The sequence below is a fragment of the Phalacrocorax carbo genome, chromosome 6 (assembly GCF_963921805.1).
Source record: "Phalacrocorax carbo chromosome 6, bPhaCar2.1, whole genome shotgun sequence".
Taxonomy (NCBI): Eukaryota; Metazoa; Chordata; class Aves; order Suliformes; family Phalacrocoracidae; genus Phalacrocorax; species Phalacrocorax carbo.
In genome coordinates, this window is record NC_087518.1 from 42680658 (window position 1) to 42704621 (window position 23964).

Below are 23964 nucleotides of genomic sequence, written 5' to 3' on the forward strand. Positions count from 1 at the left end.
TCAGCAAACCCCATAATGCAGGCAGTAAAAAATAGCACTCTAATGTGATTTGGCTACCCTTGCAAGGTAAGATGACAGTTTGCTTGGGGTTTTAATATAGCTGTTTCTTGGTTTAGAGTATGAAATTATTTATTATGGTGACAATGCTTTGGAAAAGGGAAAAGTCTCAAGTGTATTTGTAATTCCAGATTTTTCTCTCCTGCAGAAGATAATGACTATAGACATCTATTCATGAATTTACAAGCAACTCTAGATTTAGCCCAGCCTTTCTTACACTGTTTTCTGTTGACAGTACAAGCTATCTAGACTGAAACATATTTTAGTAATTCATCATCTAGGATATACTGCAAAAGATCAAGGCCTGTACAAAAATGAAAGGTCCACCGTAACATGGAAAATACACTAAAGATTTGAGTTACCTCAGTATTTATAATACATTATAATAAAAGATTGTAAAAAATTAAGTATTGCAGAATAAACTAGGTAGAGGTTTCTAGGGCTCTTCCTGTAAAGAAATTAATTTGTATTTGAAAAGTGTAAACATATCCAGAAAACTAGGGCATACTCACATCTTGAGTATCTTTCCTTGCACTTCATGCCATTCAATCCATCCTACAACAGCAGAAGTAAACACTCATCCTATTTTGTGTCATATTTTTAAGTTTTTAATTATCTGCAGTTTATAGAATTCACCTTAACATTTTAGCATCTAACAGATGATTTTGGATTTTAGTCTCTAGTATTTAGTGCCAAACATTTCACATGTTTTTACAATAATCTGTTTCCCTTTTCCCTTGCCTCTGAGCCTTACCTCTAAGTCATGAAGTGTCTTCGAATTAGGATATGCTGTAGAAGAATCAGTTAAAAAACAAAGAAATGGAATATTGAAAGTACTTTAAAAGATAACATTCTCTAAGACATAGTCTCCCAACCTTTTTCTAGTAGTGCCCAACCACTTTCCCCTCTCCAAACACAAAAGTCTCATCTGGTCATCTCAGATGCATATAATAAATTTTTTATTTCATATATACATTCTTAAAGCATCAAAGCCAAATGCTTTTATTTTCCCACATTTCAGTAAGCTCCAAGTACAAATTAACTGTTATCATCACTAAGTTCCAAATCCACCCAAACAGATATGCATATTAGAGGGCTTTACTCTTAAAAGTACAAAATTATTTTAATTACACTACACGCTCCCCCTGTTTTGAAGTATTAATCACATCTATTTACACTTTGCCCATTTAACACCTATGCAACAAGATGCAAATTAGACCATTCAAACATATCTGTTAAGTTCAGTTCCTTCCAATACACTAAACAAGGTTACAAGACCCTTTTCTTGTGCTTCAAGTTGCACCGAGCAGTATAGAATTGGATAAGGAGCATAAACCACGTCAATTACCCGAAGACTAAATATGAAGTATTACCTCCCAAATTACAAAAATACACAACTTCTGATGAAATTTCCTAATTAATATACATTTACTCCAGAATATGAATACAAATAACTTTTATTTAAAAAAAAGCTAATAATACAATAGGCATGTCTGAGACCTAGAGTTGTGTTAAAACCACTACCGTGTGCTGTAGGCATCATTTAGGAACTATACAAATTGGTATTTCTAAAAGGTAATATCACTATTCTCCAGCATAAAAGTTATTACGCGAGTTAAGTTCTATGTCATGGTTTGTTAATTCAAGTTGAGCCACTTACACCGAACAAAAAGACCAGAAACATTATGATCCAGTAGCTTCAAAAACAAACAGCTGTTTCTTCCAGGTAGTTTTGATGCAAATCAGACCAATAGGTGTATGCAAATCCCTAATATTTACAGTCAAAATACAGTATCACTCTACAATTTTCTTATAAAACAGTAGGTAAGGAGTTGATGTAGATGATGATGTCGGAGAAAGAGTATTCAGAAAGTCCTTTTCTTCTGTAACCTTCACTTCAGAATCATCAAAAAGCAACCACTTTCCTTCATACTCTTTCAGGCTCTGCAGTACATACAGAGCTTTGTTTTCTAGTCCGCTGGAAGCCACGCCATTTTGCTCACCACGTTCTGCGCTGCTCTCCGCACTTCCGTTACTGCTGCTAGACTCAGGATTTCTGTTTTCAGTAACTACATTAAGAAACTTCTCAGGGTTAGCTGGTTTGTTGTACAGGTCACAGTCAGACTTGCTCTTCTGTCCCCCAAGAAGTCCGACAGCTTCCACATTCTTTTTGTTCAGAACTTTACCCGGCTGTGCACTGCCATTGACTCTAAAAGAGACTTCACCATCATCATAGTCTTCAGCAACAGTTCTTGCCTCCTCCTCATTCAGTGGTTCTGGTTTAATCATTTCGTACATTTGATTGGTGATGAAGTTTCCCTTATCTAACTCTAGGCTATTAAGATCTGTAATTTTCACAGAAGCTGTGTAGTGTCCACTGCTAATTGTAATGCCGCTGTGCATGACCACTGCAAATAACCCGTAGGTGTCGTTGGTCGGCTTTGTGCTCCATTCTTCCAGTGACAGTTTGAGAGGCGTCAATAAGGGAGTGTTTATCTTGGACAGTCCACCATAGCAATCAAACCTTTAGAAGACAGACAAAAGTTAAGACACCTCTTACCAAAACAGCTCACAGTACTCGTTGAAGTGGCCCATATATTGCATCTATATCCTTTTCCTTCTGTTTAAAAGACATGGGCAATCTGAATATGAGAAGTTGCTCACTTTTTAAACTTGCTTATCGAGAACATCTGTCCCAGGCACCCCTGTTCAGTAAAGCCATTTTAACGAGTGTGTATGATGTTAAATCTGACAGCCTAGTAACTATGTATTTTAAATAGTTAAGAGATTCCCATTTTCTGAAGTATCAACTAAAGTTGATTTTTAAATAGCGATGATAAAAGGAGTTAATTGTTCTGTTTTCATTCATGCATCTATGCGCAAATACTTGCGCTTCTTCCCAGACGCCACCCTGCTTTCCAGATTAAAAAAAAACAACCACACAAACAAAAAACCCAAACCAGAAATGCCTCTTCAACATCCAAGGTTGAATGAGAGAAGCAGGGTCATTTTTATTTTCTTCTAAACCTTTCAAAGAATCATTTACTAAATAAAGGAATACAAATCTATTTTACTTTCAAGTAGCTCTAATGTCACTCAGAAAAACTGAATAAGTAATTTTTCCTCAGTTCGTCTTAGTGCACTGCAGCATACTGCCAATGGTAATGGAATGGTTATTTAAGGATGAGTAAGTTACAAATACTTCCTTATTACTAGGGATTCCTCATTAACTGCACTAAGTTATTCATATAAACAATTATCATCTAGCTGATTTACTCTGGAAAAGCATCTAGCATTCCATAAATACTTAGCATTTTGTTCACAGTGCACAAATTTACAACAAGAAAAGTTTAAGTCCTTTCATTACAATAAGGACCTTCTGAAGAGTTTGAAACGAAAATAAGTTTTGGGACTTCTACATTATTGTGTATTAGCCTCCTTGAATGATTCTGATCTTACGTGATCTACATATTGCATCAGCCCAATTTAATGAACGCCTTTACGGGATGATATGATGCCCTATAGATTTCAGTGATGATTCAGTCTTGCTCAACTGTTAGGGTGTTGTAGGGAAAAAATATAGGGGAATATAGACAAACCCTGTAAAATGTAGGTTTCAAAGAGCTAACTACTATTATTAAATTTGCATTTTGTCATAAGAAAGAATAACTATCTTTAATCCAAGGAAACTAGATACGGCAAAACACCATAAAAATAACTGCAGTAACAGAATGTTACTTGTTTTACTGGGTTTAGTTCTGATTCTGCTGTGCTTCTAGATATTTTGCTTATGTTCACAGCCATAAACCTTTATAAATACATTTATGCACACACGATGTCACTCAAGTAATTGAAATCTCACTTTAGACCTAGGCTTACCATAAACATTTGACTACACCAAAAGAAACACAAAAGACAATATAATCAGAAATAATAAACCTTCTGAAAATCCCTATTTTATTAGTAGCCAGGAATAGAGATATTCAGAAGAGAGTCAAGAAACAGAGAAACTGCTTACTGATACTCTAAATCAGAAATCCAGTTCCACTCAAGCACACTGTAACAATCATATTAACAATAAAACATTAAAAAACAGGCTCTACCTTTCTTCTGAATGAGATCCAGCATCAGAAAGATTTGAAGGAAATAAGAGAGGAAATCTTTTCCTATTAGCTTTTTGTTCTTCTTAACATGAATCTGAAGACAGAAAAATTGCATGCCAAATACTCTGCCTCCTCTGACTGATGCACAGTAGTTCATACACAACAAACTTGATTTCTGCAACTACATCTTTTGAAGCTGTCCATCAGTGGAACTTTACCTACTGTACTGAAGTAATACCTCAAGTTACTCTAGAGCCTTAAGGACTTGAACTATTTTACTGCAACACTTTTAAACACATAAGGATGCGAAATACTCCAAATAAAGATTTCCAGTGGCATAAGCACTGCTGTCACAATAGGCAAGTGTAACTGTTAGAAAACCTAAAATAAGCCTTAAAAAAAATTTTACAAATCACTTGCTCTTACCTGATACCATTTCACAAGACAAAAATCTAATTTTCTCACCACTGAATTTATGTAGTGGAAATGCTTAATTAGATGTTACCAGTTACATGTTTTGTCTAAACAGCTTCCCAGTCTGAGCACACTTGGTCTAGCATTTTTTCCCCACCGTCCCACACACACTTGCCAAAGAGAATTACTCATCCCCAGGCAAGTAGGTTTTCACACTGGCTGCTTTATTTAAAAAGAAATCAAAACACACACACCCAACCCCACCCCTCAAAAAAAAACCCCAACAAAAAACAAACCACCTTGCAAGCCACCATCTAGAAAACTGAATTCCTACTAACTGCAAATATTTATATCACCATTCTCTTCTGCTTCATTTCTCTTCGTTTATTTAAAACTAAGTCATCAGAAACTCAGTAGAGCACAACTGAGAAGCAGACAAGATTTCAAAATTTTTATTGGAGCTAAGAGAAGTTGTATGAAGATTCTTAGTTTTAAAATCTTGGTTTAAGGCCAGCAAAACAGTCCGTTACTAAATATTACACATTAGCTTAAGTCAGCTGGGGGAAGCTCCATCAAAGCTCACTGTTCAAAAACCACCGGAGTTGACTCTAGACACCATGGAGTAAGCCGGTGCTTTGGTTTACGAGCCTCAGCTGTTCCCCACTTGATTTGCAGCTTTGCTTTATTACTCCAAATCAAGAGGTTCAGAAGTGACATGGGTTTGTCCAAGTTAAAACATCCAAGCCAAAAACTGGAAAACAATCTTCTAAAGCAGTTTCAGCTTCATCGCTGACTCCAGTTCTACCTCTGATTTTTCCACTCTTACTTCCTTAATCTCTGGCTGCTAGCACTTGGCAGAAAACGTACAGCATGATTCGGAGGACACATGAGGAACACCACAAGAGACTGGATTCAGTCTGACCCAGATATAGGTCTGAGTAATTGGGAGCAAGGACCTGAAGATTGTCAGGACAGAAGTAGTAAGTAATTCAGGAGAAGGCTGGTTATCCTGCAAGCTGCAAGTATTTCCTCATAGAAACAAAAAAGTAGCAAATGCAGGAGCAAACTGAAGGTAACATCCAGGTTTCCTTTCACATGGACATCTCTGGTTATATATATATATTTTTTTTAATAGCCTATAATCATACCAGGATACCATCTCACATCAAGGGCTACTCAACAATAACATTACAGTTTTTAAAAGCGTGCAACTTTTTCCCTGCCTTGTTGTGACGGTTAAGTATTGTATAGAACAATGAAAGAGGCAATGTTGTACATTATGGTCCTAGACTTCGTATGAAGAGAAGTTTGCAGATGTTTCAGAGACAGGAAGTTTCCTTTCCACTTCGTCAGAAACCTAGATACTCCTAAGAACAAATACTAAACACAGGCAGAGCAAGAATTCCAGTTTTAACAATCTTGGAAACCTACCTCTAAAAGCATCTTAATATAATCTTTTACACTAGCTATTTTTCAGGTCATTATATTGACCACAGTTATCAGTACTTGCTTATAGAGCATCCTCTGACCAACCAACTGTAAACTTTTATTTGGTATTGTATACTGCCAAAGGTCCCATACACTTCAAGTTCTAAAATATTGGTGACACAGTATAAACTCCAGGGAAGACTTTGTGCATTAGACTTCCTGCTGACAAGGTGGCTCTAAAGGTCTAAAGCCAACCAAGAGGGAAATGCAAAGCAGAGGGAACTAGGTGGACAAAAGGCCAAACTAATTTGCACCTCAGCAGCTTACTGCACATCACAAAGCAGCTCACTGTTAAGTGTCAGAACTACCCCTAGCCATCAGGTTATAAAACACAGGCTGCAGGAGAGAAGTGTGCTTGGCTCTCTGCAACATATGCCAACTACGGGGATGCAGAAACCAGCACAAGTTTTTCTTCCTTTGCTGCACCCAGCAACACTGATGCAGAAAGCAAAAGTTATGTCTTCGTGGCTACCAAGAAAAGTTGAAAATACAGGCCAAGTCTGTGAATGTCACTAAAAATTGTATAGTCGCTCTCAAAAACACAATTAATGGTTTAACAATTTTCTGAACAAAATCTTTCCTGATGAAGCCTTCTGTCGTTTTTCATTATTTGAATCTCACTGGAGAAATAAGCTTACTGCAAAAGGCTGTGCATAAAGTGTCATGTCATCATGTCATTGCTTCATTTGTGCACAGTACTGTAGGGACAGGGTTTGGGGGTGGGGTTTGTGGTTTGTTTTTTTTTTTCCTCCTTTCCCAAATAGAAATACCTAAACTCCTAAGTACAAAAAAAAAATGTAAAGAACACTCATAAGAATAGTATCTTTCAAAATATGAGGATTTCTACAGTATACAACGTTAAACTGATTGGTCAGCAGTTGAACATCAATGACATTGCTATTACTGTATTTTTAAAGGAATTGATCAATGTTTCTGTACTGTGTGTTAGCACTTTAAAATGTTTATCTCCTGATTTTTTCCCCCCAAGTTTTAGAACTCACATTCAGTTAGGGACCAAAGCGCACTACTAGCTGCAACCATAAAATTCAGTTTTGTTCTCATTACTTGTTCTGCTAAAGTACTTAAACCTGCCTCTGAACTCATACGGACAGGTGGCACTAAAATTAAACAAAGTTTTAAGAAATATCAGGCTATCAGGCTGTTGTAAGAATACAGATAAAACAATTTTTGTTAAGAAGTCTCCTGAAAGCGTATCTTCCTGGAGGTAACTTCTGCTACTACTTGTAACAAGAGAAAGCCTTTATGAAATCAGGGGCTATGTCCCACTGCTTTAGGTTAATTTCAATCTAGAAACCTGCTTTTGCTTTTGGAAGAGTTAACCAGACATTTTCATCTCTTCTGATAAGAATTTCCTTCCAACAGCACACCATTTTGTAATATAGTCAATCTGCATACTCACTCTAAGCCACTAGCAGCAAAGCACTTCAAATGAATTGTTATAACTTCAGGCATTTTATCGAATAGAAGGCTGCGTTCTGCTTCTGTGTAATGATGGCAGTTTTCGCAGAAATATTTATCCTCTCCCACAATCCTTTCCACTGATGCAAACTGTGAAATTGCCCATTTAAGAGTCTTCATTTCTGTTTTTGGCTCTGGAGAAACTATAAAAGAGAATCGTTACATTGACAGATATGTTATTTACATTTCCAAGGCATCCCACCAGAACAACAAAACAGAATATGTCAAGTTAAGACATGTTCAAAAACTACTATCAACACTGTAAAGAATACTCAGTATGTATGAAGTAGAGGATATATTCAAATCTTTGAATCATTTCAAGACGTGATAAAAATACCACTTGGATGTTATGGATATTATTACTTAAAATCTATGGTTTTGCCAAAGCTTGTCTTCAGATCGCGTGTATTAATTCTGTTGCCATGTCTGGAAAGGAGGTACCCGTATTTGAGACCAGAATTTCTCTCATTAAGGCAAACTTCCAAAGTGACCAAAAAGTTCCCTTTCACTTCTTACATTCTGCCTCCCCTGACAGCTTCACACTGCTGACGATGAGATCACCTACACTGCGGTAGCATTTTACATGTGAACACCACCACATGCACACACTCAACTCTGAAGTCCTTCAGCAAAACAGGGAGTGCAAAAATAGTAAAAGCTACTCCAATTTAAGTCCATGAGAAATACAATTCATTTCTTTAAAATTCAGAATTTCAAAATGTATTGTTGCCATCCTTACTTTTGAAAATATCTAAAAAATAAGTATAGATCACTAGAATTTGTGAAACATACCAGAGGACTAACCTTTACAAATAAAAAGCAAAGGCTAGTAAGGTAATGACAGTCTAAAACACTGAAAAAATAATTTTGTACAGTAAAGTAACAAAAAAAAAAGCTGGTTTCTCATTTCTTTTATTTTTGAGAAAAAAATGCAGCTATTTCTTATAAAATGAAGAAAAACCAGAATAATTTCTTATCCAGGAAGAAAGGGAAGACCCAAATCAAAGAAAATACCTATTTATAAGCAGGAAAAATTAATGCACATAAGGGAAGGACTGTAAGCAGTCTGTTATGTGTTAAGACCTGAAACAATTTTAATACTGTCTGAACCTGTCTACATGATCAGTGCTGTGTTTCCAAAGTCTGAAGTTAATCACTGCAAGAGATAACAGAACAGCCTCTAATTTTAACCAGCACAAACAGGAGCAGCGTTCCTCAATAAATATGGCACTGTCCTTCCTCAATGGCTGGCTGAAGTAGAAACATACACTGCAGCCACTGTAGATAATTACTTACTTTCAGAACTCTCTTCAGTTTTAGAAAGTTCATCTTCTTGCACTGGAACACTGATGTCCTGAAAATCTTCTCTTCTTTCAGTAAAGCACTCGCACTCCAAGCATCTTGTTCTCAGTACTAACTGGCCCTGGAACAGTTTCTCCACTAGTTCAAAAACAGCCAGCTCTGTACCTAGAGAAAGTATATGCCACATCACTTACCAAGACGCATTTTATTCAAAAGGCATTTCAGAACCAGGCTATCAGTCCTGGAAAAGTCACTGTGTTACAGACAGGGCCTTTCAGGGATTCCAGATAGGAAAAACAGTAACAAAAATAATAAAAAAGAGAGCTGCTTCTCACATGCAATTCTCACATAATCTACTTGTCACTGAGCAGGGAGCCCCTTTCTCTTGGCCCTCAGACCTTAATTCCCATTTTGAGATTAGGTTCTTGTTTTATACGTTAAGTGTGACAGTGTCACATTCTGGAGAATTTCTGTTTGTCATCAATGCACTGCCTTCTTAGTACGGATTTCTAGTCTTCTCAGAGAAGATCACACTTGTATTTTTGCCTGGTCTCTATTTATTCTCAGTCCTCTCCTCCAATACTTTCTGAACTTGTTGGCCAATTTTTGTCAAATCTGCTGAAGAAATTGAGATCTCATAAGAGTGCATTCATTCAAATTTTTATTAAAATTGGTGGTTGGATCAGAAAGAAAGTTCCAAATTACTAACTAGTGAATTCATAGCAAGGCCCTTCCCTCAGAAGTAGCTTGTTTCACTGGTGCTAACAAAATCCATACTTGCCAGCCAATTAGCATATATAATACATCCGGTGTCTTTCCTAGGTCCTGGGAAGAATGAAAACATGGAAAGACTGGGGACTAGGAAGGAGAGGATAATATGTGTAAAGACTTGGACACAAAGCCACAGCCAATTCTGTCTGCTCCTGACAGTAGTCTTCCTTTACATTTTTAACCCACTTGCTATTTCTATAGATGACAAAAATTAGTGATGCTATAAACCTGGTAATATTCTGACTTTTTTTTTTATATTGTACTATGATGACGTAATGTTAGATAAATACCTTTTTAAGATCTAGGCTAAAAAGGTCAAGTTATTAAAATTTAAAAAAAAAAAATCAAACGTGTATAAAAATAAATTCTCTTTCATAAAAATATTTTTCAATTCCTGAAAATGTTATTTTGTATTTAGAGAGCTCTGCTGGCTACACAGTCTGAAGGCTGACTTCCCACACATTATAATTTCTTAATCATTCTAATTTTAAGCCCATACACTTGTTCACCAACCTTCCTTTTTTGGTTCTTTCTCAGTTCCTTTTTCATTATGGCTTTCCACAGGAGACACTAGTTCACGATATTCTTCTTTAATATTGTTACCATTTTCACACTGTACAGATGAGTCTTCAAGCTCACAGTCATCATATTCTTTCCCTGGGTCTTTGGATCCCAAGTTTGTAGTTAGCTTTCCTAGACTATAAAATTTAGACAGAATACTAGGCTGTTTGCATGAAGATTTCAACCAGTTTAATCTAAGCCGTGACTTCTTCTGTGTTGGCTTCGCACTCTCGTTTTCACTGGAACACTTGGCAATGGCATCAGTTTGATTTTCTAGCTTTTCTCCTGTTGCTTTCCTCTTTGACCTGGTTTGTCTTTGATTTTCTTCTGCTGCAATTTGCTCTTTTGATACTTTGGATTTTTTCTTTGCGTTGCCACCCTCAGCATCGCTTTTTCTTTTCCCATTTCCTTTCAGTAGCTTGTCTTCAGCTCTCTCTCCAACGTGGCTACTTGGTACATTATCCTCCTCCTCAACAGCGTTGCCAGTTCCATTGCTCTCAATGTTCTGATTAAGTTTTTCCTCCAGTTTAGCTGTAGGCTCTTCCACAGGCAGTTTGTTCAATTCTTCCTTCTTCAGCAGCTGACACGTTTCTTGAATGTTACCCAGGATACACTGCAGAACCTCCTGCGCATCGTGCTGCAAGTAGCCTTCATACATAGGGTTGAGCTCTCTATTAAAAATAGAAGTAAATGAGCAAGGCAATGAAGACTAGTTATTCTTTACTGACTAGCTAATATGATTTGAAATTTAAATTATGGACCTTAGATATAAAAGCAGGAGAGGATCCTCTCAGTCACAGCCTTATGCATTTAAACGCACATCCAGTTGCAACCCAGCAGCGGTCCTTCTCAGGTCAATGAGAATACTTAAGGCTAAGTACTGTTTTAAATATACTGCTAGATTTAAATTATATTCTTAAAAAATTAAAATCTACTTTCAAGTTTATGATGTCATTGGGGTAACAATAAACACAAAAAACTTCCTATAACGATGCCCCAAATTTAACACCATCTACCTCCTGCAAGCCTCTAATGCTGTTCTGTACAATGACCTCAAAACTTTAGGTGAAAATTCTGTCAATATGTTTAAGACAATTTGTACCTAAGGGTGTTTAGTAGCCTTCGTGGCTGAGTGGCAAGCTCATCTGTGTACTTTTCCGGATTTAAGAGAAAGCTGGCTTGAAGCTGCTCAACTGAAAGAATCAATGCATGCAAACTGCAGATGAGTTCGTAACTTGCCAGTGGATCTTCTTTACAATTTCCCTGCAATAACAATATAAAAAGAATAAAAATACTTGCAGTTTTGTCTGTAACAAGTTAATTTTTTCTCTCCCGCCCTCATATAGCATTCTAACAGACATTTGACAGATTTTTTTTTTTGCCTGCTATGGTAAACAGGTGAGTTTCAGGCAATACTGCTCTTTTGCCAGTAGGAAACAAATATAAAGCCAGACTATCCATTATTTTCAAAACCCAAACCATCTTTGCCCAAACTCCAATTTCCATCCAAAGTACTGTATCAGAATTATTTTAATGTCAGAAACATGGTGAGATATCTTCTCAAATTTGTTAAACTGAAGACTTGTGCTTACAAGTTTGCAGTCTCTCTGAACACTCAAATTCAAAACAACTCAAACATATCTTCACCTAAAACAGCACTGTTGAAAAAATACTGCAAAACTTCTTACAAACAGAAGAAATCAGAGTTAAATTCTCATTATAACCCCAGCACGCAGCCTCACTTGCGAAATTACAAGTAAAGGAACGTGCAGTGAGATACGTTACCTTTTCTGCTTTTTGCTCTCCTTCATCCTTCAAAGATTCTTTCTTCCTTGAAATTATATTATATAAATGTTTTACTCCAGTTTTGAAACCAGGACAAAAATATAATACCTGAAAGCACCAATTTAAAACAAGAGAATAATTGGTAAAGCAAGAAGTTACTCAATATACATATCCACATTTACAATCAAACTAGCTTTGTACCTCCTGAGGCTGCTGCACAGCAAACAAAGATGCAGGATTATTCATAGCAAGGAGGTGCCCAGAGTATGTAAACTGAAAAATTACCCAGTCAAGGCAGCCTACGCTGCACACATTTTCTGCAGTATCACTTTGGTTTTTTCCCCCAGTGTAATTAGATTCCCTTCATACCACATCCAGACACCTTTACGTACTAGCAAACTCAGAATCTCATTCACTTGTGCTTAACCAAAAGAAAATCATCTACCTGTGGCCCCTGAACATGATCTTACCTGAAGTACGCTGTTAAGGTAACAAGTGTTACCCAGATTGTTCAAGCCCACAAAAGGCAACATGTTGTCTTTTTTCTCACAGCTAACAAGTGAGGGAGGCTGTGCTGCAGGAACAACCTGATCACTATTAAATAGAGAAAACAGCATGTAAAACACAACTTTTGAAAGTTACTCCTTCTGGTATGCATGCACATCTCTCTCCTGGCCATCCACCGTCTCAGAGCTGGCCAATATATACAGATGAAAATCACATCCAAGTGCTTCTGAGAGTGTCCGTGTGGGCATTCAAACAGAGGCTGCTCAACTACAACCCTTCTTTTCAGCAACCTATGCAAAACCAGACAGGTTTACAAGCAGCAGGCAAATATGCTGTTAGTTCCAATACATATTTTTCAAAAAATACCAGGAGACCGATTTAAGGAATTAAAAAAGTTTTTTTTTAAATGCCTTTGTATGTTCTTTGTTCATTCCTAAGGCAGCGCTAAGAAAACCATCTCATACATTTTCTGTCATTATCCCTGACTTCAGGTTCTCAGGTTCACATCACTTCATTTCTGGACACAAACCAAAAGGATAAAAACAGAAAACAAACAAAAAGAATCAATGAACCTGGCACATTATATGCAGTGATAACGCACTCTATGGACACAATAGAACCAAATAGTAAAGTCTCCACCACATTTGTAATTGGCCATGATTAAGCAACTTTTCCCATTCAAATTTCCTCACTAGCTGCAATGAAACAAGCAGGCAGATTTGCTCAGGGCTTGAAACACCCTAATGAATGACAGCAAGCAGCACAATTGATTCTTTTTCTTGCCACAGAAATAACCTTTGAAAACCAATATTTTATTAAAACTAATTTTGCAAAACCCCACATTTTAATATACTTTAAATAATTCAGCTTCAGAATAACTACCTTTTTTTAACTTCTGATAAGCTAACTTCAAGTTATCAAAAAGTTTATACCAGCCAGCTAAACATCCACAGTGTAGCAAGCTTGTTTCCTTAGAAGTAAATAGTTAGCTCAGTTTGACTAACTCAGCTTAGGGCTTTATTTATTACATGTTGAAGCACATATTTATTCAAGAAAATACAACTTAAATGAGCAGATAGGGCAGTGTTGTTTACCTATTATATAAAAACATAATTCATGTTCAGCTACTGGACTACTTTCACAACACAGCCAGACACGCTTATTCAGACCGAAACTCTTACATACATCTCAGCGCCTCTGAATTCTGAGCTCTTTTGTTCATTTTCCTGGGACTCTGTAAAATCCAGCGCTCTTTTCGCTTCCTTCTTCTGGAAGAGCTTCAGCGAAAGCCTGTTCTTCTTGGAGGGGCTCCCTCTCGCAGGCCCAGTGCTGTCACTCGGCAGGACCCCGGGCATCTTTCCAGGCGGGCAGGTGAGCGGGGGAGGCGGCCGGCCCGGCCGGGAAGCTGCGCTCGCCGCTCACACCTGGCGCACAGACACACGGACCGACAGACATACAGACACAGGCGTCGCCATTTATTTTCAGCGCGGGAAGCAGCCGCGGCCGCCGGAGCGGAGCCCCGGGCTCTGACAGCCTCCTCGCCTCGCCTCGCCTCCCCTCCCCGGCGGCGGCGCCCGGCCAGCCCGGCCCGGCCCGCGGGACGCTGCTCCGCGCCGCCCGCCCTCACGGTCCCTCACAGTCCCACCCGCCCGGGAGGCCGGTCGTTCGCCCGCCGGCGGAGGCGGCGCGGCCCAGCCCGGCCGGGCCCCGGGAGCAGGGGGGAGCCGATGGCGGCGGCGGCGGCGGGGCCGCCCCTGCTTACCGCTACATGCCGGCCCGGCGCGGGCCGCCGCCGCCGCCCGCCGGTTGCCATGGGGACCGCGGGGCGCCCCGGCCCCGCTTGCCCCGCCACGGGAAACTTGGCGCGTTTTCCGCGCCGTCAGGACCCGCGCCCTCACCCCTCCTCGCGCTCAGGCGCTCGCGGCCGCCCGGCTCAAACGCCGGAGCGGAAGCCGCAGCCGGCGCCCGCCAGGAATGAAGGGCCATGGTGTCTGCCGGCGGTCTGTCTCCCGCAAGCTTAGCGACGACGGAGCGACGCCTCCGCACAGGCCCGGCGGCAGCGCCGGCGCCGCGCCACCGCAGCCGTCAGGCACATACGGCGGGCAGCCCCCGGGGTCCTTCCTGGGAGCGCGCGGGCGCTGGTAACGGCCTGGCCAAAGGGCTCGCGCTCGCGAGGGGGGAGGGGCGGCGGCTGAGCTGAACCATTTCGCCGAGACACCCCCCTCCAGCGGCGATGGATCGGTCCCGCTCTAAGCTCCGCCAATCACAGCGAGAGGCGCGCGGCCCACGGCGGCGCCGCTCGAGCGGGCCTGAGGGGCGGGGCTGGGGGCGGGGCTTGCTGCCTCCTTTCTCGTTGTTTCCCCACTCGGCACCTCCCGTGGGGGCTGCGCTGGGAGCCCGCCCCGGCGGCGCCGCGCGGCGCGCGCCAAGTCGCGGTTCCGGCCGAGGCTGCTGGAAGTCTTGGTACAGTCATCAGCACTCGCGAAAGATGGTATTTGGGAAAACAGTGTAGGTTACTCCATTCTGCTCTTTAAACTGGCCCCAACAGGGAGGGCTTGCTGACATAGCCGCACTAGGAGGTCTGCGGGAGCCTCTATGTATAAACAATGTATGAGTGACTAAGTCTGACGATGTCTGGAAGTAAATGTGTGGCATTATGTGGCAGCTATAGATTCACCACACCGCTTATGAAGGCCCCTTCCTGCAGAGAAGCTAAGACTTCCCTCCACTCCCCTGCAAGCTAAGGATAAGGTTTGTCTTAAAAGTGACAACCAAACTGATAAGAGACTGTAAAATACATCTTGTTACCTCTGTAAATGAAGCAAAGTAAATTCTAGCCCTCTGTGACTCCATCTGTAGATGCTCCCTACAAAGAGAAACAGTTCTGCTTAACCTAAAGAGAAGTGCACTTTCATTTTTTTAAATAAAAAGAATGAAATATTTTAAATCTAATGTTGGTCTTGCGACAAAGCAAACATCTGCGGAACACAGACTCGTTCTGTTTATGATGAAAGGCCTCAGTAATTAATTTGTGACTTGCTGTGAGTTACGAGGTCTTGTATTTATTACTTATACAATGGCTTCCATATTTCACAAATTCATCTGGCTCTAAAAATTGCTTTTTATTTACTCCATATAAGGTCTTATATTTTTCACAGCTCTCTGGCAGGACTAGGACAGTGTGAGACAGGAGAAACAGGATGGAGGCGTTGCTGTAATAAACATTTCTTACGAAACATGGATCAGCTACATTAAGTCTATATACTGTGATGCTGTGTAATTTAATATTGCCCAAAAATGTCAGAAATCTTTTAAAGATTCATCTTTTACCTTGAGAACTAAGGAACTCTATGTGGCAGTCACAATTTTTAGGCACTGATGTTAACAGTTATATTAAAAGAAAAGCCTGTTAAGCCAAAACACAGCTGTTTATTCAACTACATCCGTGACTCCACTGGAAAACTTTTGTAAAAGGTTTCTAAGTTATTCAGGAAGATATTTTATAGGATTAATTTCATAACCAACTTTAAGCCATGCCCAGACCTAGGCCTTAGCATCCCTTCACTTTGGGCGGAGTTACCCCCAAATTTGAGCACTCTTAGTACAGAACTGAAGGACCCAAGGACAAACTCCTGCTGCCTTCCCTGAGCATGGCATTGTGCTGCCTGCTAAATACTAAAACAAACTAGATGGCATCAACTCACGCACGGTTGCCAAAGATCCACACCATTCTTCAAAACGTATTAGCACTGGTAGTGTCCTATCCATGTTCGTGGGTGTTTTACTCCCCTCCTTTCAGGCAGTTCCCTCGTGATTCATGTACACTTTTTAAAAAAATTATTTCCTGTACTGCAGTGTATATCTTAGCAATTTGCTGTAAAATAATCTTAGTGCTAGAAAAAAATTGGAAGCCTAGCACTTAGTTTAAATAGCATTTTTTAAAGCAATTTTATTTTGAAAAGTTCTTTGTGATCTTTTTGGATGTTTTTTACATTGCTACATGAATTAATTATTACTGCAGATGAGTATCCCTAAATATACATTTTAATTATGGCAGAAATTATATATACTCCGGCAGTCATATACATGCTTACTACACATATTTTGCTTTCTCTTACAGGGTAAAATATCCTTATATGCCTGCGCACAGACACCCCCATCACCCAGCCAGGGTTCAGATTCTCAAGGTATATATTGACCTAAAGATTTATTTACTTGGCTAGTGGGGTTTACAAAGCTCTGCAGTTGGCTAGATACTGAGCTCCCATTGAAAGTCACTGAAGCTCCTGACCCGAGTTCTGCAGTGTGACATTCAGCTTCACTTCGCAAGCGTTGCCTTAAGTTCACTGCAGCTAATAGACGCTCAGGACTACAGAGGTCCTTTTGTGTGAGACAACAGGTGTGTGTAAGGAAGTCTTATCCAGGTGGGTGGTGCTCAGAAAGTCATGTAACTGCTTGGTTGCTTAATAATGTGTTTCATTAAATCTGCTTTATGCTGCTGGTTTGAGTGGCCGGCTGAGGAGCTGCTTCACCAAGAGCTGGAAGGTGCTGAGCAATCAAGACCATGGTAGCAACAGAGTGATGTAATAAGAAGGATGAAATCTCAAAGTCTTTGGACCTTGAATCAATAACGGATCGGAATAAACTCCAAGGGTAGGAGTCCAGTTGCTCCAGGTAGGCTTGTGTTCAATACGGCAGCATGTCCTGACAGATCTCAAGTCCAATGGCATGACTAAGGCCGCTTATTACTTATTGGTATTGCATTTCAATAAAAGTCTACCCTGTCAAGCGCGTGGTTTGCAATCTGCTTTAACAAACATGATAAAAGACTGTTTATGTCCAAGGATCTGACAATCTGAGAATCTAATTCCACATGTACAAGTGTTAGGTAAGCTGCAGGTATGCCTGTGCCTAGGAACACCATCAGTGACTTCGGAAGGCCTACATTTGGATTTAAAGTTAGGCTTCTGAACATTTACAGGCTCATGGTTTAACTTTCAGGTGCAGTCACTGAGTGAAAGAGGAAAGGGAGGCATTAGCTGAGAGTATTTTTGCAGAGACTGGAAGCGTACACCGCTTTGCACATGGTAGTAGTGGGGCTTTGTTCTGTGTATTACAATTTATTTGGCTAATGAAGTAGTTAAGTTTTAATAGGTATAATGATGATTTTAGTCAACAAATGCATCTGCCTCACAACCAATACATCAAGTTAAGTACAAGACAGTAAAGTACTTCTCAGAATACTTAGTCAGCACACGTTTGGAACAAACTTTACCTGCCCTTTTTTCCCACAGTATGGGGTCTGTTTCCAAATGCTCCTCTTTCAAGAGTCTTCTGTGCCATCCTGTGATGAGCCTGTTGTGCAGCCCAGTAGATCTCAGTGTCAGGTCTTTTTACTGGATATGTTGTACTTTTTCTCCTGGTAATTTAATCTGATTAGGTGTAATCCCTATCCTGCTCTAAATAATTTCTCTCCCTTAACACACTCACAAATTGCTTCCTAATTTCCCAACATCATTATTTTGACCAAACCATACATACTCAATTTTTGTATCTTTACTTGTAAATTAGTTCCCTTTGGCTTCTAAAGACAAAGTCAATATATTATAAGAGAGATTCTGGTTGAGTGATCTTTAAGCGTCCCCTCTGTCACCAGTATGGAAAACTGTTCGCAATATACAGAGCACGATATTTTTCACCTAAATTTTATATGCATTAAAGCATTAGTTGCTGTTGATTTTAGTGTACTTAATTTTAATTCTGTGCCATCAGATGGTGATTTTGAGGTCAGTGCAGTTACAGCATTTTAAAATTTGGTCCTTTAATCCTGTCCTGTTTATTTTTTTTAACCATTGAAAAGGACAGAGGCATTTTCAGATGTTTCTTGAGTAGAAGTTAACAAGGTGAAGAGAGGTGAGGTCAAGAGGTGAGGTTGGTTGGGTGGGAAGCCACAGGACAAGCAATCAAGGACACAGCAGAGATGGGCTGACCACACTAAGTAATCAGGCTGATTTTCTAATACAGGTGCCGGCAAGACTCGAACTACCTTTGAAGTGTAAGAACTACCGTAAAAGTCAGGATTCATTCTCGGTATTTCCTGCGCATTCCTGGAGGCGATTTCAAGTCAAATGACACAAGGTAATGTTTGGTGCATGAAATGAGGCCTTACAATTAGCTAATTTTAACAAACTTCCTAGGAGACCTGTTTTGTTAATGGGTGGGGTGAAATCTTAGCTGCAATTCCATCAGCTGATTGGGTTTTTTAATTTGGCAGTACAGTCACACCCCTGCCTTTGCTTCCTTACATAGGTATACATGCATACAGCAGCTGGGATTACAGTCCAGGTAATCATTATATCTGATGGTTTAAGGCACAGGAAGCTCTCCGGGAAGTGTCACCACTCGGCATACCCAGGGCAGCTTGGTCAGCCATCAAAAAATACCAGTGAGGCCATGATTTATTTTTAGGCAGCAAATATAGGAGAAGCAGAAGCTCCCCTCATTGGGAAGCGACTGCACCCACCAGTCCAACATGATGCCATGCTGTCTGAAAGGCACCCGCACAGCTCCGTCTCAAAACCAGCCATCTGACAGCCCCCCTTCCCACCTAGAGAACCAGAGGAGAGAACGCTCAGCTTAGTGAAATCTCCTCTTTACCAGCCTTTCACCCTCTCAAATTTTTATGCACCCTCTTAAAATAGGTTCCCTGTCACTAGTTAATGCAGGGAAATTTTTCCAGCAGGAAAATGTTCTGTTCAAATGTAAGGAAATGGAGATTATTTTTTTTCTGTATCTCCCCAAAAATAAACCAACACTTAATTAAATATTTATGGCAGCTTAGCACACTCAATAAAGGAACTGTTGTCTAGAAGCCTCCAAAGCTTCAGCTTCTTACAGTGAAGGAGTGTTTCAAATACAGGCCAAAGAGGGAGCAGGTGCAAGAGGCAGCAATTGCATACGTACAGTCCTGAAACACTCAAACATGCAAGATTAAATTATGTCTAATACTATAGACTTCACAGCCGTATGTTATAAAAATAGCTGCACTGGGAAACTAGAGATCACCACAGACATAGCCAAAAATAACCATATGAAATGCCTGGAAAGAGCAGATTCCCTAGAGGTGGGATTTCTGGACTCATGGAGGAAGTCTCCAGTACAGAGCACTATCCCCTGCAGGAAAAAACCTCCACAACCTCTAGCTGTTGCTGAATTTTATAAATTATAGCAACTTCCAAACCCTGCAGCCATATCAGCAATAGGCCTATAAATCTGTCAGGGTTCCCGTATTGTCAGAATTATTCTGTGAATTTCATGAACATTGTGCAAATTGTACGCAGACAATGTGCTCTTTCAGCAGCCTTCCCACCCCAGTCACAGGGATCACCCGGGGAAGGTCTGTACCCTGTGCTGCACTCTCTGCGGTTCACATTAGCAAAACCTATTTTGTTCTTGTGGAGTATGAGTCTCGGTCAAACGCCCTATGGCAGGAAAGGTAAGAAACCATTAACAAAGGTGAGAATACTGACTATAAAGTGTCAAGACATGAGTGGCTTCAGGGAGGAGGAATAGAAATTAATGTTTAGGGCTCTTATTGTTTGGTGATCCACAGTTCATGCAAGCTGTGCCCCCTTTCACAACCAGAAACGCAGGAACAAATTGTCCGACTCACTTCACCACACTGGAAAGGGAATCTGACTCGTCCCGCAGCAAATAGCCTGGGACCTTCACAAACCCTAAACAATTCCTACTCGATGAGCTACATCTGCTTGCAGAGGATCTCAAATAATTTCATAACCAATTATTTAACTTTGATACAGTTATTTTGGTGCATGTGGGAACAGTTTGACCACTGTAGAATCACAGTCCCTTTGAGAGAAGTACCTCTCCAGGGCTTTGCTTGGTTTTTAGCAATTCAAGAGGACAAGTTTGTGCAATCTGACGTCAGACCAAGGGGGTGAGGCAGCAGCAGAGCTACTGTCTCATGTCAGGGGTGAGAAATTCTTCTTCACTGGATAATGCTAACATGGATTGCAGAGCAACTTTGTGGAACAACCCAGAGGAGAAAGGCACCTGGGAGGGAGTCAGAGAGTTACTCCAGCTCCATTTTTACTGTCCCATGTAAAACCTAGCCCAAAAGCTTGACCTGTGTGACCAGTTTTTGTCTAAAAAGCTTTAGATTAGGCATCCTTAAAGATGCAGACTAGCAAAAGCAGGAAATAAAAAATGAGAAATGAGTTCCTTTCCATTTCAGCTTTGAAAAGGCAAACATCAGCTTGGAGGTCTGAGCCACAAACGATGAGCTTGTCAATGCACAAACCATGATGTGCTGCTTCATGCTGGCGAGTTTATCGGTTTTGAAATCGAGATGTATAGCTCCTGATACTGCAGGCAGTATAGAGCCTTAGCTCTCATTTATCTCTCTCTTAACTTAGGAGAAAACAGAGTTGGCTGTGATCTAGGAACTTCTAGAGCTACACATGCATCTATGATACCATTACACCCATAACCTGGAGATAAAGCAGATTAGTTCAAACAATATAAACAATGTGGTTCTGTACACTGAAACTGCCAAAGGCAAGATGATTCTGTGACATAGGTCTGAAACAAAACAGTTCTCCTCAAATCTCTTTGAAAGCTAAGTTCTGCAGTGCAGAAAAACTGATGTTGTGTAAGTGGTCCCATTGCATTGTTAGGGGTGTTTTCCCATATTTTGTCTGTCTAGGCATATTTTCTTTCACAATTCACAGCCTGCTGCTCAGTTTAACATAACATATGGATCCACAGATTCGCCGGTAGCAGAGGCAGTGCAGTTTTGCATGCTGGAATTCAAATGAGAAGCCAGGTGCTCTATTGCAAGCCCTAATTAAAATAAAAATAAAATCTCTTCCTGTCTCTGTTCTCGGGTCAGAATAACATCTCACAGAGCTGTAACTCACCTCTGGAAGCAGAGGCAGGAGGAAACACAACCTGCACATTCTTGCACCCTCTGCTGGTAGCATCTCTGTCGACAGACACACCTAGACCAGATTTTATAATTCCTCTCAAACCTGGATGGATACATTCACATTTAGAGACATGAAACCACCGTTACAAAGTTTCAAGTTTCAGGTAAGGATTTGGTTTTAAAAAAAAAAATCAAACCACAGTCGGTTCTTTGTAGCAGAGCCATTTCTGCAAGGTTTTTAAGGAATTATATAGCAAGGCCTCCATGACCCCCAGCGTAGCCATATCAAGACAGGAACTGCAGAGCCTTTTGTGACCCTGCAGGGCAGAACAGACCAGCCTCCACCAGCTGCTGTTGCAGTCAGCAGGAGCCAGAGCAGCCAGAGAAGAGGTCTACCCTCTCCAGCCCCATCGCATGCTGCCTGCAGATGGCTGTGGTCAAGTGTCTCATCGCCCTTCAGGCAAATCCTTTGGTGCGGGCGGGTCTGTGCTGGCCCCGTAACAGAGCTGTGCCAGGTCTTGTCCCCATCACAGAGCCATTCCCTCCGAAACTGCTGCAGTCCCTGCTGGAAACTATCAGCAGAAGAATGGGATCTAGTGATGCCTGTCAGGTTCCTTGCCCACCCCAGAGACTTAATAAACATTAAAATTAAACACAGCACTTTGTTACTGTCAAAGACATCATAATGCAAGTGAAGTGAATAAATCACTCCAGTAAAAGCAAAACTTTATTAAAGCATTTATGATATTAAGGTATGTAGGAGCAGATCGGTTCCTCCTTTTTGCCCCATCCCATAGTACAAGAAGGGGCTGTAAGTGGGTCACAGGAGGGTGGTGTCAAAGAAGAATAATGCCTCCTCATGCAGGCTTCAGTCAGTCTGCTCAACTCACATCTCCAAGAAGACACAAGATTAAATGCCCTTGCTTGGCTTTTAAAGAGGGTTGGCAGTTTTGTCACAAGTAACATCTTTGACCTTCGGAGCCCTGCGAAGCCAAGGGGTCACAATTCACCCTTCAGCCTGGAGCATCCTCCACAGGAACCACAGGAGCCTGGGGAAATGGTCTTCTCTAGGTGCTGCTCATTGGGAGTATTATAGATGAGTTGTCCCCTGAACCATCAGGCATTAAACCACTATTAAAGCACAGAAACTCCCAGCGTGGCAGGTCAGTGTGAATTAGTCAGACCATTGCTTGGACCAGAGTGACAAATCCCATGTGACTAAAAAACCAGAAAACCAAAGCTAAGGCAGAAAACAGCTGAGCATCTCTGTTACGGATGTATGTGTTCTCTCTCCTGTGTGAGGCCCGGGTCATGAACACACACGCCCACTCCCTGGGTAGCTGTCACACTCAGCTGCCGTCACTGACATGGGCACACCAGCCTGTGCTGCCACCAGGCTGGGTGTGAGGATGTGCAGGCAGAGTGGGTCTGGCCTGTGCGGCGGTGCCAAACCCCGCTGCAGCGCCAGCCACCTCCTTTGCCCCCCCACCCTTCAGTCCATTTTTGCTTTCCTCTAAAAATCAAAATATTCTGTGTTCTTGGCCCACAGTAAAAGCCAGTGCCCTAGACACAGAGTTGAGGGTGCTTGTCTTTATTGTGACCGTGGGCAGCTTTCAGTAAGTATGGCAAGAAAATAGCTGCTCCATAAGAGACAGATAAAGAGCAGCCAGTTAGCAATATGTAGGGATATACGCCCTGCGTGTTGCAGAGCAGTGCCAAACAGAGCTCTTGTCCCCTCTGAGTAATCCTCTCGTTTGGGTGACGTGTTGGTACATGGGCACGGAGCTCTGTGCAGGCCAGTTTATGCTGTCTCTCAACAAGCCGGTCCTGCAGACATACCCTATGCTGTGACACAGTTCATGCACAAGCCTCTTGCTAGCTGAACCCATGTTCTGCGCAGTATATTTCTTCTACCCTCTTTTTAGTGCAGAAGCATATGAAATGCAATCACACCCTAATAGATAAGCAGTAGTTGGAGACTGGGATGACTGATAGAGAACAGGAACAGAAAATACAGCAATGACTGTAGATCTATGGAAAAATTATAACTGTACATTACAAGATATATATTTAACTGAAATAAGAATTTGCCTTTCTTTAAGTAGATTTGGGGTCTATAAACATATGCCTGAATTCCAGCTACAGCTGCACCAGTGCTGACTGCCCTATAAACAGTAGGATTTCTTGTTCATGCTTGCAAAGACATAGCGATTTCTTATAGGCAATGCAACTGTAGCAAATTGATTTGACAGGAAAGCTCCCATGGTTTGATGTGAACCTCGCAAGAGTGATCCGTGTGCCATAAGGAAATGGAGGATTTTCCGTACCTGTTTGGGGATCACTGGATGTGCACAGCCCAGAACAGCATGGGGCCAGCAGCTTTTGAGTGAGCCTAGGTTGGTTCCTGGAGGCTGTATCTTCTCCTCCCGGACACAGAGGCCACATCTACCCTCCATGTTTTTCCTGCCTGGCTGGGGTGCGTAGGGAAGCACAGATGCTTGGTTTGGTGTGTGAAAGGGAGCGCAGTTAGCAACACATCCCAGGTGTTTT

At 41.2% G+C, this 23964-nt stretch overlaps 1 protein-coding gene and 1 long non-coding RNA gene across 5 annotated transcripts; one reads left to right on the forward strand and one right to left on the reverse strand.

The window, feature by feature from the left end:
• Nucleotides 1-999: 999 nt before the first annotated feature.
• On the reverse strand, nt 1000-14387 carry USP1 (ubiquitin specific peptidase 1). The gene is made up of 9 exons (XM_064454924.1): nt 14230-14387; nt 13653-13891; nt 12431-12554; nt 11961-12068; nt 11278-11438; nt 10128-10846; nt 8838-9008; nt 7483-7684; nt 1000-2581 (listed from the first exon to the last, which is right to left on the reverse strand). Exons 2-9 carry the CDS (start codon nt 13820-13822, stop codon nt 1852-1854), a joined length of 2385 nt encoding a protein of 794 aa, XP_064310994.1. The 5' UTR covers nt 13823-13891; nt 14230-14387; the 3' UTR covers nt 1000-1851.
• A 513-nt stretch (nt 14388-14900) lies between these two features.
• On the forward strand, nt 14901-22920 carry LOC135314088 (uncharacterized). 4 transcript variants are annotated; one of them, XR_010373563.1, is made up of 6 exons: nt 14901-14975; nt 16588-17141; nt 17762-17854; nt 18492-18610; nt 21379-21578; nt 21738-22920. It is a non-coding gene; the product is annotated as an uncharacterized LOC135314088 (long non-coding RNA). The 4 variants fall into 4 exon arrangements; XR_010373564.1 differs by lacking the exon at nt 17762-17854 and having other exon boundaries at nt 16588-16891; nt 16976-17141; XR_010373565.1 differs by lacking the exon at nt 17762-17854 and having other exon boundaries at nt 16588-16654; nt 16976-17141.
• Nucleotides 22921-23964: the final 1044 nt, after the last annotated feature.

Bases quoted from the DNA above. Each gene is read 5' to 3' on its own strand.
- USP1 (XM_064454924.1), bottom strand. From the start codon at position 13,822: ATGCCCGGGGTCCTGCCGAGTGACAGCACTGGGCCTGCGAGAGGGAGC. The intron at 11,439-11,960 runs GTAACGTATCTC...TTGTTATTGCAG, and splicing joins GAGAGCAAAAAGCAGAAAAG to GGAAATTGTAAAGAAGATCC. The intron at 10,847-11,277 runs GTACAAATTGTC...TATTTTTAATAG, and splicing joins AGGCTACTAAACACCCTTAG to AGAGCTCAACCCTATGTATG.